This window comes from Conger conger, chromosome 2 (assembly GCF_963514075.1).
Source record: "Conger conger chromosome 2, fConCon1.1, whole genome shotgun sequence".
Classification (NCBI taxonomy): Eukaryota; Metazoa; Chordata; class Actinopteri; order Anguilliformes; family Congridae; genus Conger; species Conger conger.
In genome coordinates, this window is record NC_083761.1 from 696861 (window position 1) to 714200 (window position 17340).

A 17340-nucleotide genomic window follows, 5' to 3' on the forward strand; every position below is an offset into this window, starting at 1 on the left:
AAATATTACTTTAAGCAATTGACTACTTTTTACATAAAAGCTTGATCAAGACTGTCTGAGATCAGAAGCAAGTAGCTAACCAAAGTCTGCAGAAGAACTGTGGCAAGTTCTCCAACATGCTTGGAACAACCTCCCTGCTGATTGTCTAGCCAATTCCTGTACACACACATACATGCACACACGTGCAGAAACACACACACAGGCACACACACATACATGCACACACGTGCACAAACACACACACACAGGCACACACACATACATGCACACACGTGCACAAACACACACACAGGCACACATGCATACATGCTCACATGTGCACAAACACACACACAGGCACACACACATACATGCACACACGTGCCCAAACACACACACAGGCACACACGCATACATGCTCACATGTGCACAAACACACACACAGGCACACACACATACATGCACACACGTGCCCAAACACACACACAGGCACACACACATACATGCACACACGTGCCCAAACACACACATACATGCACACACATGCACAAACACACACACAGGCACACACACATACATGCACTCACGTGCACAAACACACACACATGCACACACACATACATGCACATGCATGCACACACATACACACACACAAAGGCACACATGTGCGAACACAGAACCATGCACACAAAGTGCAAACACACAAATATCTGACACTATTAGCTGGCTAATAAGAAGAAGAAGACGAAGAAGAATGACAATAATAATCGTAATAACAGTATTATTATAATGAAGGTCAGCAGGAGTGATCAGCTCCAGCTCGTCGAGGCGATCTTGAGAAACAGCAAACCGGGGTTTCCACATAATTGAGTGAGAGCCACACACACACACACACACACACACACACTCACTATCACACACATACACACACACTCACTCACACACACACACTCTCACACACACACACACACACACACACACTCACTATCACACACATACACACACACTCACTCACACACACACACACACACACACTCACTATCACACACATACACACACACTCACTCACACAAACACACACACACTCACTCACACACACACACACACACACACACACACTCACTCACACACACACACACACACACACACACGTGCTGCACTCTCTGTACTTAGGCTTTTACCCTGCCTCAGACACAGAGAGTCACACTGGAATCAATAGCATTTCTCAGATCAGGACATTGTCAGCACTGGACTTTTCATTATGATCTTTTATTTGTCTAACAGTCGGTATATTATATTATACATTGAGAACATTTTATTCAATAAAAAAGCAGCAACAATTAAACTAAATGATGGCCATCTGAAACAGTGTGAACATCTGTAAAACAGAACAGTATTTCACTGTAACGGGCGCTGTCACTGTGAAATACAGGGCACAACCAGACTGACTCAAATGATATACATGAAAGGGACCAATTAAACGCACATAAAAGCCTGGTGTAAATGTTGGATGTTGGGTGCTGAATGCGATGAGTTCATCGGGTCGAGGGGCTGTCTGTGTGTGCTCCTACAGGCATGCTTCTGCACAGAGGGACCCAGCTGGGGGAGGGTTAAAAGGAGGGCAGGGGGATGATGTCACCGTGTCAATATTTCAAGAGCCTCTCAGCCGGGGGAGAGCCCCCCCCCCCCCCCGAAACACTTCACCCACAATCCTCTGCAGCAGACCGCCACGTCGTGTCAGACAGCGGGAAACAGGGAGAGAGAGGCATCTGCTGATGTCATCGCTGGAACATCCAGCATGGCCGCCACACTGACACTGCAGTTTCTTCACCGTTTAACATCGAATCCCATTCAATATCAGATTTAATATTCAACATTATACTGCAAAACTGTTTTTGAGGCTGTGTCCCAGATGTATGTGTGCGTGCCTGATTCCACACTCCTTTATTTATTCTACCTGTTCTGAGCTCCACAGATCCAGGTGTGTGTGTTACTCTGTGCGCTGGCGTGGAGCAGGAGTGTGAAAAACATCTGTACCCAGAATGCACTGCTGGACCTGTGATCTGAGATCCTGAGGAGACGTTGCTGCAGCGTCAGAATGAAAGGATGCCTCTGGAACCTCCGAGAAGGAGACGGAGTGACTCAGCAGAACAGAGTCATGCCTCCCTCCCCTGACCCTGTATGCTGCTGAGGGTGGGCTGGATGCTCCAGCAGGTAAGGAAAGCAGAGGTTGCCAGTTCAGATCCAGGGTGTGGCACAGCAGTTTAGCCGCGGGTAAGGTGCCTAATGTAAGCTGTTCCAGAGAGTCAAAGTCACTCTGGATCAGAGAATCTCCAGTAAAGTGAGATTAGGTCAGTAAATAAAGTGTTATTAATGTGAATAGGGCAGCCTGTAGCGTAGTGGTTAAGGTAAATGACTGGGACACGCAAGGTCGGTGGTTCGAATCCCGGTGTAGCCATAATAAGATGCGCACAGCCGTTGGGCCCTTGAGCAAGGCCCTTAACCCTGCATTGCTCCAGGGGAGGATTGTCTCCTGCTTAGTCTAATCAACTGTACGTCGCTCTGGATAAGAGCGTCTGCCAAAATGCCAATAATGTAATGTAATGTGACGTAATGTGAACGCACCATCGACCAAACAGACGACAGTCCTGCTGAGGTTCTAACGCCCTGTGGATCCAGGAAAGGGCCCGCCTCACCGCCCGCCTCACCGCCCGCCTCACCGCCCGCCTCACCGCCCGCCCGCCTCACCGCCCACATCACCGGACTCTGGCGGAGCAGAACTGGGCCCGGTGCCAGTGGCCCTCCTCAGCAGAACCGCCTCTGATTCCCGAGATAAAGCAGAGCGAGCGGCTCCTCGCCAGCTGGCCAATCAGGCTCCCCGCCAGCTGGCCAATCAGGCTCCCCGCCGGCCTCAGCGTGACTCAGCGGGACGGTGGAGGGCGCAGCAGGCGGTGACAGCGCTGTCTGCCCCCCCTCCTCCCCCCTCTGGCTCACGCTGGGATGAGCACAGGCCTGCATCACGCCTCCAGGTCAGAGGTCACAGCCCCCCCTCAGAGCCACACCCCCCTCCATTCAAACTGATTCGGAACTGGGCGTGGCCAAAACAAAATTATCCACCCAAGAAAATAAGTTAAATAAGAGAGAACATCAGATCAATACACAGCCCACTGCAACAGCACCAAACACAGCATATTAATGGAGTACCCTTTTCTTGCTTTCAGTAGCCGGCAGCTAACAGAACCCCCGGCAAAAATAAGAGCACAGTACAGATCATACAGGTCTCTTCCTGCCTTGCAGCTTATTACAGTAATGCAATACTGCCGGCCTCTTCATGTGCAGATGAATGGTCCTCCTCTGACTCTGTCAGTCTGACTGCAGGGGCTCAGAGTGGTGAGTCACTGTGAGTGGAGAGGTTTTGGGGCCTGAAGTGGTGTCAGTCTCCGTGCTAACGTGCTAACGCATGGCGCTATGCCCGTCTCCACAGACTCAAATGCTGCTCAGGTCCATTATTAATGAGGACACCCCGCTCCTCTTAGAGGTCCTCATAACCCGCTCCTTTTAGAGATCCTCACAACCCTGGCCTGTTCACTGTGGTAATGGTTAAAACGTTAATTTATTTGTAACAAGTTCCTTCCCAAATCCAGGCCAGCCTGACAGCACTGTTGCAAACACAGATGATAACATTTTAATTAACACCAGGAGGACTTCACTATGTATCATGCAATATCTTATCTGAGGTTACCATTTTTAAATTTCACAACTTGGGTTGTGTGCTGCTGCCTGATGTCTTCACAGAAGCCCCAGGAGGCAGAAGTAGGCCATCGCCGTAAGAGCGGCACAGGAAGGCTTCAACCGCACTGCCACTGCAGGCTCCTGAAAGCAGTTATTGATATCAGGAACACACAAAACAGCACGTTCACACCACTTCCAGAGAGGCTTGGCTGCAGATGTGTTTTTTCGGGCCTGGAGAAGATAAAACATCCCTTCAGCCGTATGTAATGTTTGCGTGACCATGACACAGCGACCTGGGCATGTTAGCACACTGCTAGGACATCACAGCGCAGAGTAACGGGAACATCGTGTGCTAAAGTGGAGAAAGCTCACATGCAGGTGCTGAGAGAGAGAGAGAGAGAGAGAGAGAGAGAGAGAGAGTAAGAGAGAGAAAGGGGGGAGAGAGAGAGATAAAGAGAGAGGGAATGAGAAGTAGACAAAAAGAGAGAGGGAGAGAGAGAGTTATAACACTTACAGCCTTATGCCATTGAAACCTTGGTTCTTCCTCTAGGCCTGAGAGGTCCTGGAGAGCCGCAGGGTCTGCTGGGAGTTGTAGTTTCTCTGCCCAATTAAAGCAGTTGATCACCTCATCTGACTCCTGGAGTTGGTAGTGGTTGTATTGTGGTGGTACAGGACAAAGGGCCATGTTAGACCACCAACACTTAACTACAGCTTGGTGTGTCAGGGTCATAATGTAAATGGTAAATAGTTGGCATTTATATAGCGCCTTTATCCAAAGCGCTGTACAATTGATGCTTCTCATTCACCCATTCATACACAAACTCACACACCAATGGCGATTGGCTGCCATGCAAGGCCCCGACCAGCTCATCAGGAGCATCGGGGGTTAGGTGTCTTGCTCAGGGACACTTCGATACATCCAGGGAGGGATCCAACTGGCAACCCTCCGACAGCCAGACGACAGCTTGTATCTCTTGAGCCAATGAGACGACTGCTCTTACCTCCTGAACCAATGAGATAACTGTTCTTACCGCCTGAGCCAATGTCGCCCCTGTGTCGCCCCAATATCACCCCTGTGTCGCCCCTGTGTCGCCCCTGTGTCACCCCACATGAAAAGGTTATGAACTGAAGACCTTCATCGCTCTGGCACTCGATCCTGGCTGAGAGACAGAGAGACAGAGAGACAGAGAGGCAGAGAGACAGAGAGACAGAGAGACAGAGAGGCAAAGAGACAGAGAGACAGAGAGACAGAGAGACAGAGAGGCAAAGAGACAGACAGACAGAGAGGCAGAGAGGCAAAGAGACAGACAGAGAGACAGAGAGAATAAGAGAATAAGACTTTTTGTTTTTGGAGGGGCTTATGCAAAATGGCAGAGGTGAGGATTGAGTGCATTAGAACAGGACACCAGCAGTCTGAAGTCCCCTGTGAAACCTCACATAGCTCCGCCTCCAGACTCAATCACCCTCCTACACACACACACACACACTCAGCACTCTCCCTGACAGCTCACAGGCTCCTTCACTGCTGAGATCAACACCAGCAGGAGGAGAAACGCTGATGCAGCACGCTCACAGAGACTCTCCCCTCTCTCCCTCCCTCCTCCCTCCATCTCTCTCCCTCCCCCTCTCTCCTCCCTCCCGCTCTGTCCCCCTCCATCCCTCAGCCTCTTGCCCCGGGGGTAGTAGTGCTGGTCAGTGGGCTGTTGCCCCGGGGGTAGTAGAGCTGGTCAGTGGACTGTTGCCCCGGGGGTAGTAGAGCTGGTCAGTGGGCTGTTGCCCCGGGGGTAGTAGAGCTGGTCAGTGGGCTGTTGCCCCGGGGGTAGTAGAGCTGGTCAGTGGGCTGTTGCCCCGGGGGTAGTTGTGCTGGTCAGTGGGCTGTTGCCCCGGGGGTAGTAGTGCAGGTCAGTGGGCTGTTGCCCCGGGGGTAGTAGTGCTGGTCAGTGGGCTGTTGCCCCGGGGGTAGTTGTGCTGGTCAGTGGGCTGTTGCCCCGGGGGTAGTAGTGCTGGTCAGTGGGCTGTTGCCCCGGGGGTAGTTGTGCAGGTCAGTGGGCTGTTGCCCCGGGGGTAGTAGTGCTGGTCAGTGGGAGGCTGCGGCCCTGACATCCTGACACAGATCCACTGCATCACGACCTTCAGAACACAGCCTCTGTCACACACCGCTCCACATGAGAGCCAGGCAGACGACTCCCTCTCCCTCCCCTCTCTGTCTCCCCCTTCCCTCTAACTCTCCATCTCTCTCTCCTTCCCCTCCATCTCTTTCTCACCCGCTCTCTCTCCCTCCCTTTCTCTTTCCCTCTCCCTCCCTCTCTCTGTCTTTCCCTCTCCCTCCCTCTCTCTCTCTTTCCCTCTCCCTCCCTCTCTCTGTCTTTCCCTCTCCCTCCCTCTCTCTGTCTTTCCCTCTCCCTCCCTCTCTCTCTCTATCTCACACACGCCGCTCCATGTCTGATCCAGGCAGGCATGTCTGACTGCTGCCATCCGTCACCAGCAGGAATAACAGCCGATCCATTCAGGAGTGGGGTATCCCAGCATGCACTGCTCAGTGTCTGAGGGAGCGGTGGCAGCAGGGAGGGGGGGTGAGGGGGAGGGGGTGAGGGGGAGGGCGTGGCAGCGCGGGGGGGGGGGGGAGGGCGTGGCAGCGGGGGGCAGGCAGCACAGGAGGGCGTGGCAGTGTGTGAGTCACGCCGGTGTGTCAGACTGCCTGTAGGCAGGACAGGCTGACTCACTCTCAGCCCTTTGTAGTCAGCAAATAACGCTGGCACAACGCTGGCACAATGCTGGCACAATGCTGGCAGAACGGAGCTGCCATGCAATGCATTATATATAGAGTGTCAGTGTGTGTGTGTGAGAGAGAGAGGCCATCTTAGAGGTTTGACACGTTGCGTGTTCAGAGATACTCTTCTGCATACCACTGTTGTAATGTGATGTTATTTGCGTTACTGTCACGTTCCTGTCAGCTTTGACCAGTCTTGCCCTTCTCCTCTGACCTCTGTCATTAACAATGTGTTTTTGCCCACAGAACTGCTGCTCACTGGATTTGTTTTGTTTTTCTGTTTAAACTCTAGGGCCTGCTGTGTGTGAAGATCAGCAGTTCCTGAGATAGTAAAACCACCCTGTCTGGCACCGACAATCATTCCACGGTGAAAGTCACATTTCCTCCACATTCTGATATTTGGTCTGAAAAACTGCTGAACCTCTTTGCTTTTATGCATTTAGTTGCTGCCACATTATTGGCTAATTAAATATTTACATTAACAAGCTGGTGTTCAGGTCTGCCTCATAAAGCGCTCAGTGAGTGTATACACACATTGTATACACACTATACACACACATACACGCACACACATGCAAACACACACACACACACACACACACACACACACACACCCATGTTGAACAGGCTGAAAAGATCCAGATCCAAAAGAATAAACAGTAATAAACAGTTTGATTCTATAAGAGAGTATAAATATTCATCTTTTATTCAAAGGCAGACAAGCAGCTTTCTGATCAATATTAATGTCCAACCTATTTAATTTATCCCCAAATGTAAACTGGGCCTCAGGACTGTGTTCGGCTGTGAGTAGGAGCTCATCTGGGTCACTGACCTGAATTGATCATATTTCATATTTCATATTTCATAAAAACATTTCCGGGTCTGAAGGATCAGGTTCTGATGGAAACCTGCAGTCAGAGCGTGACAGTGTCTGAACAGTGTCTGAACAGTGTCTGAACAGTGTCTGAACAGTGTCTGAACAGTGTCTGAACAGCCCGAGATTACAGTTCAACAGCAGTCAGAGGCCAGAGAAGCAGGGGATTCTGCTGGGGTGACTGATATGACCTGTGTTACTGGGGTGATTGATATCACCTGTGTTACTGGGGTGATTGATATCACCTGTGTTACTGGGGTGACTGATATGACCTGTGTTACTGGGGTGACTGATATCACCTGTGTTACTGGGGTGACTGATATCACCTGTGTTACTGGGGTGACTGATATCACCTGTGTTACTGGGGTGACTGATATCACCTGTGTTACTGGGGTGACTGATATCACCTGTGTTACTGGGGTGACTGATATCACCTGTGTTACTGGGGTGACTGATATCACCTGTGTTACTGGGGTGACTGATATCACCTGTGTTACTGGGGTGACTGATATCACCTGTGTTACTGGGGTGACTGATATCACCTGTGTTACTGGGGTGACTGATATCACCTGTGTTACTGGGTTCCTCATTGTCCTCACTGGTCCTGTTTTCACTGGTCATTTTCCATGTCACCACATGTTAGGCACTGCAGTTGTGATTTAAAAGCTTCTATAACCATTTTTATGCCTCAGACAAAGATATTTTAATGGAGAAATGTCCCGGAAATCTTTTCCACAGCGAAACAATCTTCATTAAAGCACTGTGATTATAGTATGGTTCTGTATGCAGCCTGTCTGGGGACCACTCTTGGGCTGACCTCAGCCTGTTGAGATCAGCGTGCGTTCAGCGGAGTGAGTCAGTCCTTCGCCCAGAGATCCCTCCTCCACATAGGAGATGAGTCCCAGGAGAGACTGCCTCGTTTCGGGCCAATCGATGAGGGAAGGACCGATTGATGAGGGAAGGACCGATCGATGAGGGAAGGACCGATCGATGAGGGAAGGACCGATTGATGAGGGAAGGACCGATCGATGAGTGAAGGACTGATCAATGAGGGAAGGACCGATTGATGAGGGAAGGACCGATCGATGAGGGTAGGACCGATCGATGAGGGAAGGACCGATCGATGAGGGAAGGACTGATCGCTTCTTTTTTTACCTCTTCATTTCTTTAACTGCAGGTTATTTAAATCAGTTCAGTTTTATTTTATTGAGTAGCGCTGTTCACGGCAGACTGTCCCAAAGACGCTCACAGAGCAACAGAAGGGAAGTACCAGCCCTGAGCCCCCAGATAAATAAAACAAAATTCCCCAGTGAGGAGAAAAACCCTCAAACAGCACCAAGAAAAACCTCCGCGATGGGAATAGATCTCAGGAGGAACCCGAGGACAAGCCTATCCTCCACTGGCCTGTAGGTTTTTCGGTTTTGGGTTTAATTTTGTCTGTCTGTGAGTTAGGGCAAGGGTTTGACAGGGTTAGAGTTAGATTAACGGTTAGGGTTTGACAGGGTTAGGGTTAAGGTAAAGGTTTGGTGGGGTTAAGGTTGGGGTTTGAGAGGGTTTAAAATGCTGCTGATTGGGCTGTATTGACTCTGCTGTCATGCAGAGCAGGACATGCGTCATGTGTTAGCATGGTTGTGGGGCTGTGGGATTGTGGATTGTGTTAGCATGGTTGTGGGGCTGTGGGTTTGTTAGCATGGTTGTGGGGCTGTGGGTTTGTTAGCATGGTTGTGGGGCTGTGGGTTTGTTAGCATGGTTGTAGGGCTGTGGGTTTGTTAGCATGGTTGTACGGCTGTGGGTTTGTTAGCATGGTTGTACGGCTGTGGGTTTGTTAGCATGGTTGTACGGCTGTGGGTTTGTTAGCATGGTTGTAGGGCTGTGGGTTTGTTAGCATGGTTGTACGGCTGTGGGTTTGTTAGCATGGTTGTACGGCTGTGGGTTTGTTAGCATGGTTGTACGGCTGTGGGTTTGTTAGCATGGTTGTAGGACTGTGGGTTTGTTAGCATGGCTGTGGGGCTGTGGGTTTGTTAGCATGGTTGTAGGACTGTGGGTTTGTTAGCATGGTTGTAGGGCTGTGTTTGTGCACAAAGGCGGCGGTATTGACCCTGCTGTGGCACATTTACATAAACCTCCATCAGCCTGACAAAGAGCCTCTGTGCGCGAGGAACACAGACGGGCCTGTGTCCAGCCCCCAGGCTGAAACGCCCCGCCGCATAGCTGCACGCAACGCGCAGACAATCCCGCTGCCAACCCGCCCGCGCGCCCCCTCCGCTGTGAGAAACAGATTGATGTTTCCTTTGAGGTGGCGGATAAATGCGGAAAATGCATTTAGGCCGTGCCAAATTCTTAAGTTTATAGTGTTTTTTACGCTGATGGTTATTTTCACAAGGGTGTTCTTCCAAGCCCCTGAGAAACAGCCTGGTAATTCGCCCACTTCTAAATCACATGGACATAGGACGTAGCGGACAGAAAAAGCTACCCATGCAACAAAGTTATGAGAATGTTATTCATAGATTGCAGGGTGGTCTAGCTTGTGTAAGGATCACACTGATTTACCCGTTTAATTAAAACTCAGAGCCACACATTCAGAAAATACAGTGCACAAAAGAGAAAATCCATAATTGTCAGGAGTCCTAAGAATCAATCGCGGAATTTAACCTCAAACAGTGACGCGTTGCCAGGCCGCGTTATGCAGCAGTTGTGTGAAAGTCCTGCCAATAGCGCGCTGTATCGGCCTGGGAATGGGTGAGACACGACTCAAGGGCGTCCTCTGGCGACTGTCGCTTCATATAAACCAGCGCTACTCAACTCCGCGTCGTGCGGGCCGCAGTGTTGGCACTACCGTGCGCTCCATCACCCGTTTTCACTAATTAGCTTATTATCTAAACCAAGCAGGTTAAATCATTTGTAAAATCATGTGGTGTAGCGTACGGTATGAGAAAATGCCTGCAGACACTGCGGCTCGCAGGACGTGGAGTTGAGTAGTGCTGATTTAAACCCTTTATATACCACCCATCCCTTCCACCTACCATTACAGAAGTTTCCAAAGTTACCTCTTAAGCCTCCAAGACATCGGCGTCGGTTTGGGCATCAGGCACGACGCTGCGTTAGCATTAAGGTTCTTGCTCTCAGGATAACGCGGCCCAGATACGCCTAAAGGGGGAGACTCAGTCATTTCAAACAGTCACACAGTAAATTCGCATGGTGCTCAAGTCAGAAAAAGACAAATCTCGCACATTGCTATGAATGGACTTACAAGTCTTATTCTCAGAGAAAGAAATTCATATAAGCCATGTAACTTACTCAGAAATGACACATTTTACAACTCGAAAGACGCATATGATTAATTAGATTGGGGATAAATGTTAAGACAGCAAGAGGAATGAAATGTATCAATCAAAGCTTGGCTTTTGACAGGTTATAATCACACACCAGTCACCTACAGGCTAACAGCTCTCATCGATGAAAGGTGCAGGTGACAAGGCAAACGGAAGACAATTATGAATATTTTTTGTCATTTAACCTCTCCACGTATAAAAGTGAAGGGAAAAATAGACGATATGTAATATCACACCATGTGATCAAGCGTCGTCTTTGACGGGTCTGTTACCACCACCGTCTGGTAGTTAGAGGCATTACAAAATGCAAACAGGCATTCTCATCAGGCGCCTATCCGCGCCCTGCGCTCCCGTGCTGCAGGGAAAAGGCCCCCTCTTTCTGATCCGCATGTCGCGAAGGGCCGTGGTGAGTTCGCTCTCTCCGACTAATGAGATAATTATTCACTTCATAGTTTCCTTTGATCACGTATGTTGTCAGGCTCTAACTTTAATAGTCTCCATTCTTGTCTTCAGGTGGCTCCGGTTCCAAAATGCAGATATTCGTGAAAACGCTCACGGGGAAGACTATAACCCTAGAGGTGGGTGACCAGTGTGGTGCTAACGTCAGCTGGCGTTAGCCGCGTTTAGCTAGCTAACTAGCTGTCCTATTCTAAAAGTAGATGAATGCATGTCGAGTTGGCCTCAGCGCACAGTGTCACAGTGGTTGTACTTATTCCGAGAAGAGACTGATTTCTACAGTTCACTTTCTGCGTAAAACAGGAAATGTACCCTCGGGACGATTCGTTACAGTCAATGTACACTGGTGAATAACTGCCTGTTGGCTAATGAACATTAGCTAGTCTAGCTAGCACAGACATGTAGTACAGACAGCAAAAAAAAATCAGCTAATGGCCAGCTAACTTACTAAAATGACAGTCATTTTAAGGTTATCAAACGTAGAGACATCTTGCGTAATTTTGGAACCTCTTTGACAGCTCTTCGGCTAAAACGATTGGCTGTGCGGAGACACTGAAGCTAACGCTAGTTTTCAGTAACTTTCACATTCCATGCTACAATCTGATCAGGCCGATCTCTAACGTTGGTTGATCACTGTTGTTGGGTAGTTGGCGGTATGGAGTTAGCACTGTTGTTGGGTAGTTGGCGATATGGAGTTAACACTGTTGTTGGGTAGTTGGCGATATGGAGTTAGCACTGTTGTTGGGTAGTTGGCGATATGGAGTTAGCTCGCTGGCTCACGGCTGGGTAAGAGTGCTGAGGTTGACATGGGTCTTGACATAATGACAGGTGCAGAGCCACGTGCAGAGCGTGTGTTTCTGCTGCAGAATGTTACGCGTTGCGCAGAAATATCTACTCAATTACTGTTTCTAGTATAAAACAGAGGTAATTATCGTCTCGGTATAAAACAGAGGTAATTATCGTGTCCGGTATAAAGTTACTTTGCCCGTCTATCTTCACTCTGGAGCACTGAACCAATTCTGAGTCCTTTACGTGAAATCTTTAGATTCGGTTAATGTTATTACCGACGTTAGTCTAATGGTGAGTTTGCACTTTAACAGGTTGAGCCTTCGGATACGATAGAAAATGTCAAGGCTAAGATCCAGGACAAAGAAGGTAAGGAGCTGTGTTATGAATTAAAATGAGATCTTTATGGACACAGGGTTCTTTCATTTGTTTGGCTAATGGTAATTTTCTCTTGGAGCGCTTCTTTTATAATTGTATGAGCAGCTCTTTGGTTGGTTTGGTAAATTGTTTGGTAACAGGCTTCCTGTGCCGCAGGAATCCCACCTGATCAGCAGAGGCTGATCTTTGCGGGGAAACAGCTGGAAGATGGACGCACCCTGTCTGACTACAACATCCAGAAGGTGGGTCTCTGTCTCCCTGACACACAGGCCTCTGTCTCCCTGACACACAGGCCTCTGTCTGAGCAGTCTGGATAAGCACCCTGCACCAGTGACTCTGCCTGTAATCAGCATGAGTCACATGTTTACATCATCAACAGGCCTGCTCGAGAGTCCCTGGAGCCTTTGCTGAAGTGAACATTTATATTTTATGGGGCTGACTGTGGTTTAGTGGCAGTTCGTGATGCTGACCATTGTTTGTGATGTTGACTGTGCTTTGTAATGCTGATGGTAGTTTGACTGTGGTTTGCAGTGCGGACCGTGGCTTATAATGCTGACTGGTTTGACCATAGTCTGTGGGGTGACCGTGGGGTCTGTGGGGTGACCGTGGGGTGACCGTGGGGTCTGTGGGGTGACCGTGGGGTCTGTGGGCTGACCGTGGGGTCTGTGGGGTCTGTGGGGTGTCCGTGGGGTTTGTGGGCTGACCGTGGGGTCTGTGCTGCTCTCTGCAGGAGTCCACGCTACACCTGGTGCTGAGGCTGCGCGGTGGGGCGAAGAAGAGGAAGAAGAAGTCCTACACCACGCCCAAGAAGAACAAACACAAGAGGAAGAAGGTCAAGCTGGCCGTGCTCAAGTACTACAAGGTACGACATCACTTCCTGCTCATGGGCCAGGCAGTTTTCTGTCCTGCTGTGGAGTGAGATTTTATCCAAAATAACCATATTTGCAGTTGAAAGTTGAGTGCATTTTCCAATATGTGAACAGCTAAAAGTAATATCTCTTTAAATATTGATCAGAAGTGGAATCAGATTTGCGCTGTTTGGTTTAGTTTTTACTGATGGTGAACAGCTGCCTGCTTTAGATTGAGGCTCTTCCTGAATGCTGTCCTCCTCCTCTCCTCCCCCTGGCCCCTCCACCTGCAGGTGGATGACAATGGGAAGATCCACCGGCTGAGGCGGGAGTGCCCAGCGGATGAGTGTGGTGCCGGCGTGTTCATGGCCAGCCATTTTGACAGACAGTACTGCGGGAAGTGCTGCCTCACGTACTGCCTGAACAAGCCTGAGGACAAATGAGCCAACAGGACCCCGCCCCGCCCCGCCCCCGGATCTCCAGCAGCCCTGCACTTTATGCTGTAAAACCAGAGTGAAATAAAGGGTGTGGCTGCCTGGCTGCTACCTGCTCCAAATACATTTGTGTGTGGTGTGTTCAATCCAAATGAAGGTGTGAGTGTGGTGTGTGTTCAGTCCAAATGAAGGTGGGGGTGTGGTGTGTGTTCAGTCCAAGTGAAAGTGTACTTGGTGTGTGTTCAGTGTTCAGGTCAGATCAGAAGGTCTCGAGGTGCTCTCAGTTGTCCGTATAATGGGCGGGGCTGTAGGTGGATTCTGTCTCGGCTCCATGGGGTCAATAGGAAGAACACTGTCGGCAACTGATTGGACAGCACTGCTTTCATTTGTGTTGAGAATACAGAACAATTTTATAAAAGTAGACTGTTTATAACTCTTATTCCTCCTAAACAGTCCACTAAAATGTTTCTGAATATTTTATCTCCAACACCTAGTTTGAAAGTTTAACATAAGGTAATGGTGAGAAGAGGGAATTTGGCCTGCATTGCGGGGCACTTCCTTCATAATGTCCAACAGCTGCTGCACTGCCAGAGTTACTCCTCTTATAGAATCAGTTTAACTGTCATTCTAATGTTGACTGTAGGCTTTACTCCATAACGTTTTTTAAACCCACCAGTCAGCTTGCGTTGCTCTTGCAGGGTTCAGGTGAACTGCACTTTATTTACAAGCTCTGGTCGCAAGAGCCTAGACCCTGCTGGTCTTCCTCACATCAGCACTGTAGCAGGATCTCAGTAACTGGAGTTCGTTTCTTCAGGGGAACGCTAATTTACTTCTGTAACATTGAAATCTCACTTGTTCAGAACCACAGATTTGGCACTATGATATCTGCAAAATTAGCAAGATCTGGACATAAGCATCAATGTCTGTGCCCTGAAAAACATACAGAAAAGCGTGGAGTTGTGTAATCCATTGCATCAACTTGAGTTTCTATCAAATAAGTTGATCGACTTTGTCCTAGCTCTTTGAGCAAAGGTTGAAACATCCAGCTATAACTTAGCGGCCAGTGTTTTAAAATCCTGGTCAGAAAGCGCTTGTGTCCGACACAGCAGAGTGGATCAAACCACCACTGAAACGGTGAAGTGGGTGAGAATGAGGGCTAAGGACTGGTCGCTGTGAGTCTCTAGAACATAGTGGGGTTCAGTGAAAACCCCTCGCCGCATTTAGCCACTTTATTTGTAGTTCATCACACAGCTGCAGGTCATGTGACACGCCTCCCCAAAACGGACACATTCCGCTGAGTGTCCCCAAAGAGTGAGGGTGGGGAAGCGTTCGGGTCGGGTCGGGTCGGGTCGAGCCGGCCGCAGTCCTAGAACCCTGGGTTCCAGGCGATCTGGCGCTTTTTCTCCGCCTCCTCGTAGCAGACGATCACGTCTCCGGGGCGACACTCCACCTCCTGGTCCAGCGACAGCCCGCACTCCATCCCCGTCGTCACCGTGGGCACCACGTCTTTGTGGTGCTTCAGCGTCGTCAGGGAGCCTGCCCCAACAGGAAGTACAACATGAGAAACAGGAAGTGCACCATAGACACCAGACCTGGGTCAAATACCTTATTTTTACAGGTAGTCTCATTGAGATCAAGATCTATTCTACAAGAGAGATGACCTGTGACCAAATAAATCATATATAAAAACTTCAAACATGCCAGTATGATTCAATCATCTGTTCACATTCAACAGTCAAACATACAAAGTCTACGTAATTGTTTTGGATGTAAATACTACTCGATTCAGGGGCTGTAGTGGAGTAGAGGTTATGGAGATTGTGTGGGGTAGAGGTTAGAGTGTGGGGTAGAGGTGAGGGAGATGGTGTGGGGTAAAGGTTTGTGTGGGGTAGAGATTAGGGGGATGGTGTGGGGTAGAGGTGAGGGAGATGGTGTTGGGTAGAGGTTAGGGGGATGGTGTGGGGTAGAGGGTTGTGTGGGGTAGAGGTTAGGGGGATGGTGTGGGGTAGAGATGAGGGAGATGGTGTGGGGTAGAGGGTTGTGTGGGGTAGAGGTTAGGGAGATGGTGTGGGGTAGAGATGAGGGAGATGGTGTGGAGTAGAGGGTTGTGTGGGGTAGAGGTGAGGGGGATGGTGTGGGGTAGAGGGTTGTGTGGGATTGAGGTGAGGGGGGTGGTGTGGGGTAGAGGGTTGTGTGGGGTAGAGGTGAGGGAGATGGTGTGGGGTAGAGGGTTGTGTGGGGTAGAGGTGAGGGAGATGGTGTGGGGTAGAGGGTTGTGTGGGGTAGATGTGAGGGGGATGGTGTGGGGTAGAGGGTTGTGTGGGGTAGAGGTGAGGGGGTGGTGTGGGGTAGAGGTGAGGGGGATGGTGTGGGGTAGAGGGCTGTGTGGGTTAGAGGTGAGGGGGATGGTGTGGGGTAGAGGGCTGTGTGGGGTAGAGGTGAGGGGGATGGTGTGGGGTAGAGGGTTGTGTGGGGTAGAGGTGAGGGGGATGGTGTGGGGTAGAGGGTTGTGTGGGGTAGAGGTGAGGGGGATGGTGTGGGGTAGAGGGTTGTGTGGGGTAGAGGTGAGGGGGATGGTGTGGGGTAGAGGGTTGTGTGGGGTAGAGGTGAGGGAGATGGTGTGGGGTAGAGGGTTGTCTGGGGTAGAGGTTAGGAGGGTACCTTCCCACAGGACGTCCCGGCCGCGTACGAGGCGGAACTTCATCTTGCGGTTCAGCTGGCCGCTCAGAACCCTGCAGCCGGCCACGTCCACCTTCCTCTTCCCCTCCTTCACCTGGAACGTGGTGAGCACCGACGCCTGACCTGCAACGGCACGAACACCCGCTGAGGCCACGCCCACTGAGGGCACGAACACCCGCTGAGTGAAAATGCTGTGGTCCTCCAGGGCTGGAGTGTGAGGTCTCTGTGTTAAATGATGATTACAGCGATCACTTAGCTGCTAATGTCCGGTGCAAGTAGAGAGGGCGGAGTTTTAGCTGGGGAACTCACCAAGCACATTCTCCTCCAGTGTGGGCGGAAGCAGGCTGTTGAGCTGGTCCTTCAGTTCGTCAACGAGCTTGTAGATGACGCTGTGGAGTCTGATGGAGACGCCGCTCCTCGCCGCCCTCTGCAGGATGGGCCGGCTCGCTGACACGTTAAAGCCATACACCGTGCCTGAGGGGCGGACCGCACGCAGCCGCCATTTTACTCAGTGAACTCACTACGGACTGGTCGATTTAACGGCAAAAGTCGCCAAGCGATTCAATGACACAAGAGTGACGTGTTATACTGACGTAATGCCAGATTTAAGCAAAGCACAGAGAAGCTATTCATAAATTTCTGGGTATAATGTATACATTAAAAAAAAAATCCAAGTACACGCAATAGTACCTGGTTGGAGATGACTCAGTAAAAGCAGCATCACCAGCAGTGAGAGCTTACCAGAGAAGGTCTCGGCGAGGCCCAGGTCGCTCTCCGACACGTCCCCGACCCCGCAGTGCACCACGTCCAGCTGGCACTGCTCGTCCGCGTCGTACGTCTCCAGGATGTCCATGATGGCCTCCAACGAACCGTCCACGTCACCTAGCAACACAGACAAGGCCCACGGCCGTGTTAAAAACTCATTTACAGGTTTTTTCCACACCCAGCATGGTCTGAAAGCAGCCATTTTGTCACTAACAGGTTATATATGCTGCTGCTGTTGGTTTGGGTCTGAAAGCGGCCATTTTGTCACTAACAGGTTGTATATGCTGCTGCTGTTGGTTTGGGTCTG

The 17340-nt window shown here is 50.1% G+C and overlaps 2 protein-coding genes across 4 annotated transcripts in view; one reads left to right on the forward strand and one right to left on the reverse strand.

Annotated features, from left to right (window-relative positions):
• The first annotated feature begins 11021 nt into the window (after positions 1 to 11021).
• LOC133122153 (ubiquitin-ribosomal protein eS31 fusion protein) lies at positions 11022 to 13713 on the forward strand. The gene is made up of 6 exons (XM_061231925.1): positions 11022 to 11093; positions 11201 to 11265; positions 12244 to 12298; positions 12464 to 12549; positions 13038 to 13169; positions 13449 to 13713. The coding sequence occupies exons 2-6, from the start codon at positions 11218 to 11220 to the stop codon at positions 13596 to 13598; spliced, it is 471 nt and encodes a 156-aa protein (XP_061087909.1). The 5' UTR covers positions 11022 to 11093; positions 11201 to 11217; the 3' UTR covers positions 13599 to 13713.
• A 568-nt stretch (positions 13714 to 14281) lies between these two features.
• The window catches only part of mtif2 (mitochondrial translational initiation factor 2), a 9865-nt gene continuing 6806 nt past the window's right edge, over positions 14282 to 17340 (reverse strand). For all 3 annotated transcript variants that reach the window (XM_061231921.1, XM_061231923.1, XM_061231924.1), the window contains 4 exons: positions 17010 to 17150; positions 16578 to 16742; positions 16251 to 16391; positions 14282 to 15125 (listed from right to left, as the gene is read on the reverse strand). In XM_061231921.1, the coding sequence (XP_061087905.1) occupies positions 14956 to 15125; positions 16251 to 16391; positions 16578 to 16742; positions 17010 to 17150 (617 nt within the window). In that variant the 3' untranslated portion in view covers positions 14282 to 14955. The remainder of the gene's footprint in view (positions 15126 to 16250; positions 16392 to 16577; positions 16743 to 17009; positions 17151 to 17340) is intronic.

Excerpts from the sequence above, each read along its gene's own strand:
- LOC133122153 (XM_061231925.1), top strand. The coding sequence starts at position 11,218 with ATGCAGATATTCGTGAAAACGCTCACGGGGAAGACTATAACCCTAGAG. Across the intron at positions 11,266-12,243 it reads GGAAGACTATAACCCTAGAG|GTTGAGCCTTCGGATACGAT; the intron begins GTGGGTGACCAG and ends GCACTTTAACAG. Across the intron at positions 12,550-13,037 it reads CTGACTACAACATCCAGAAG|GAGTCCACGCTACACCTGGT; the intron begins GTGGGTCTCTGT and ends TGCTCTCTGCAG.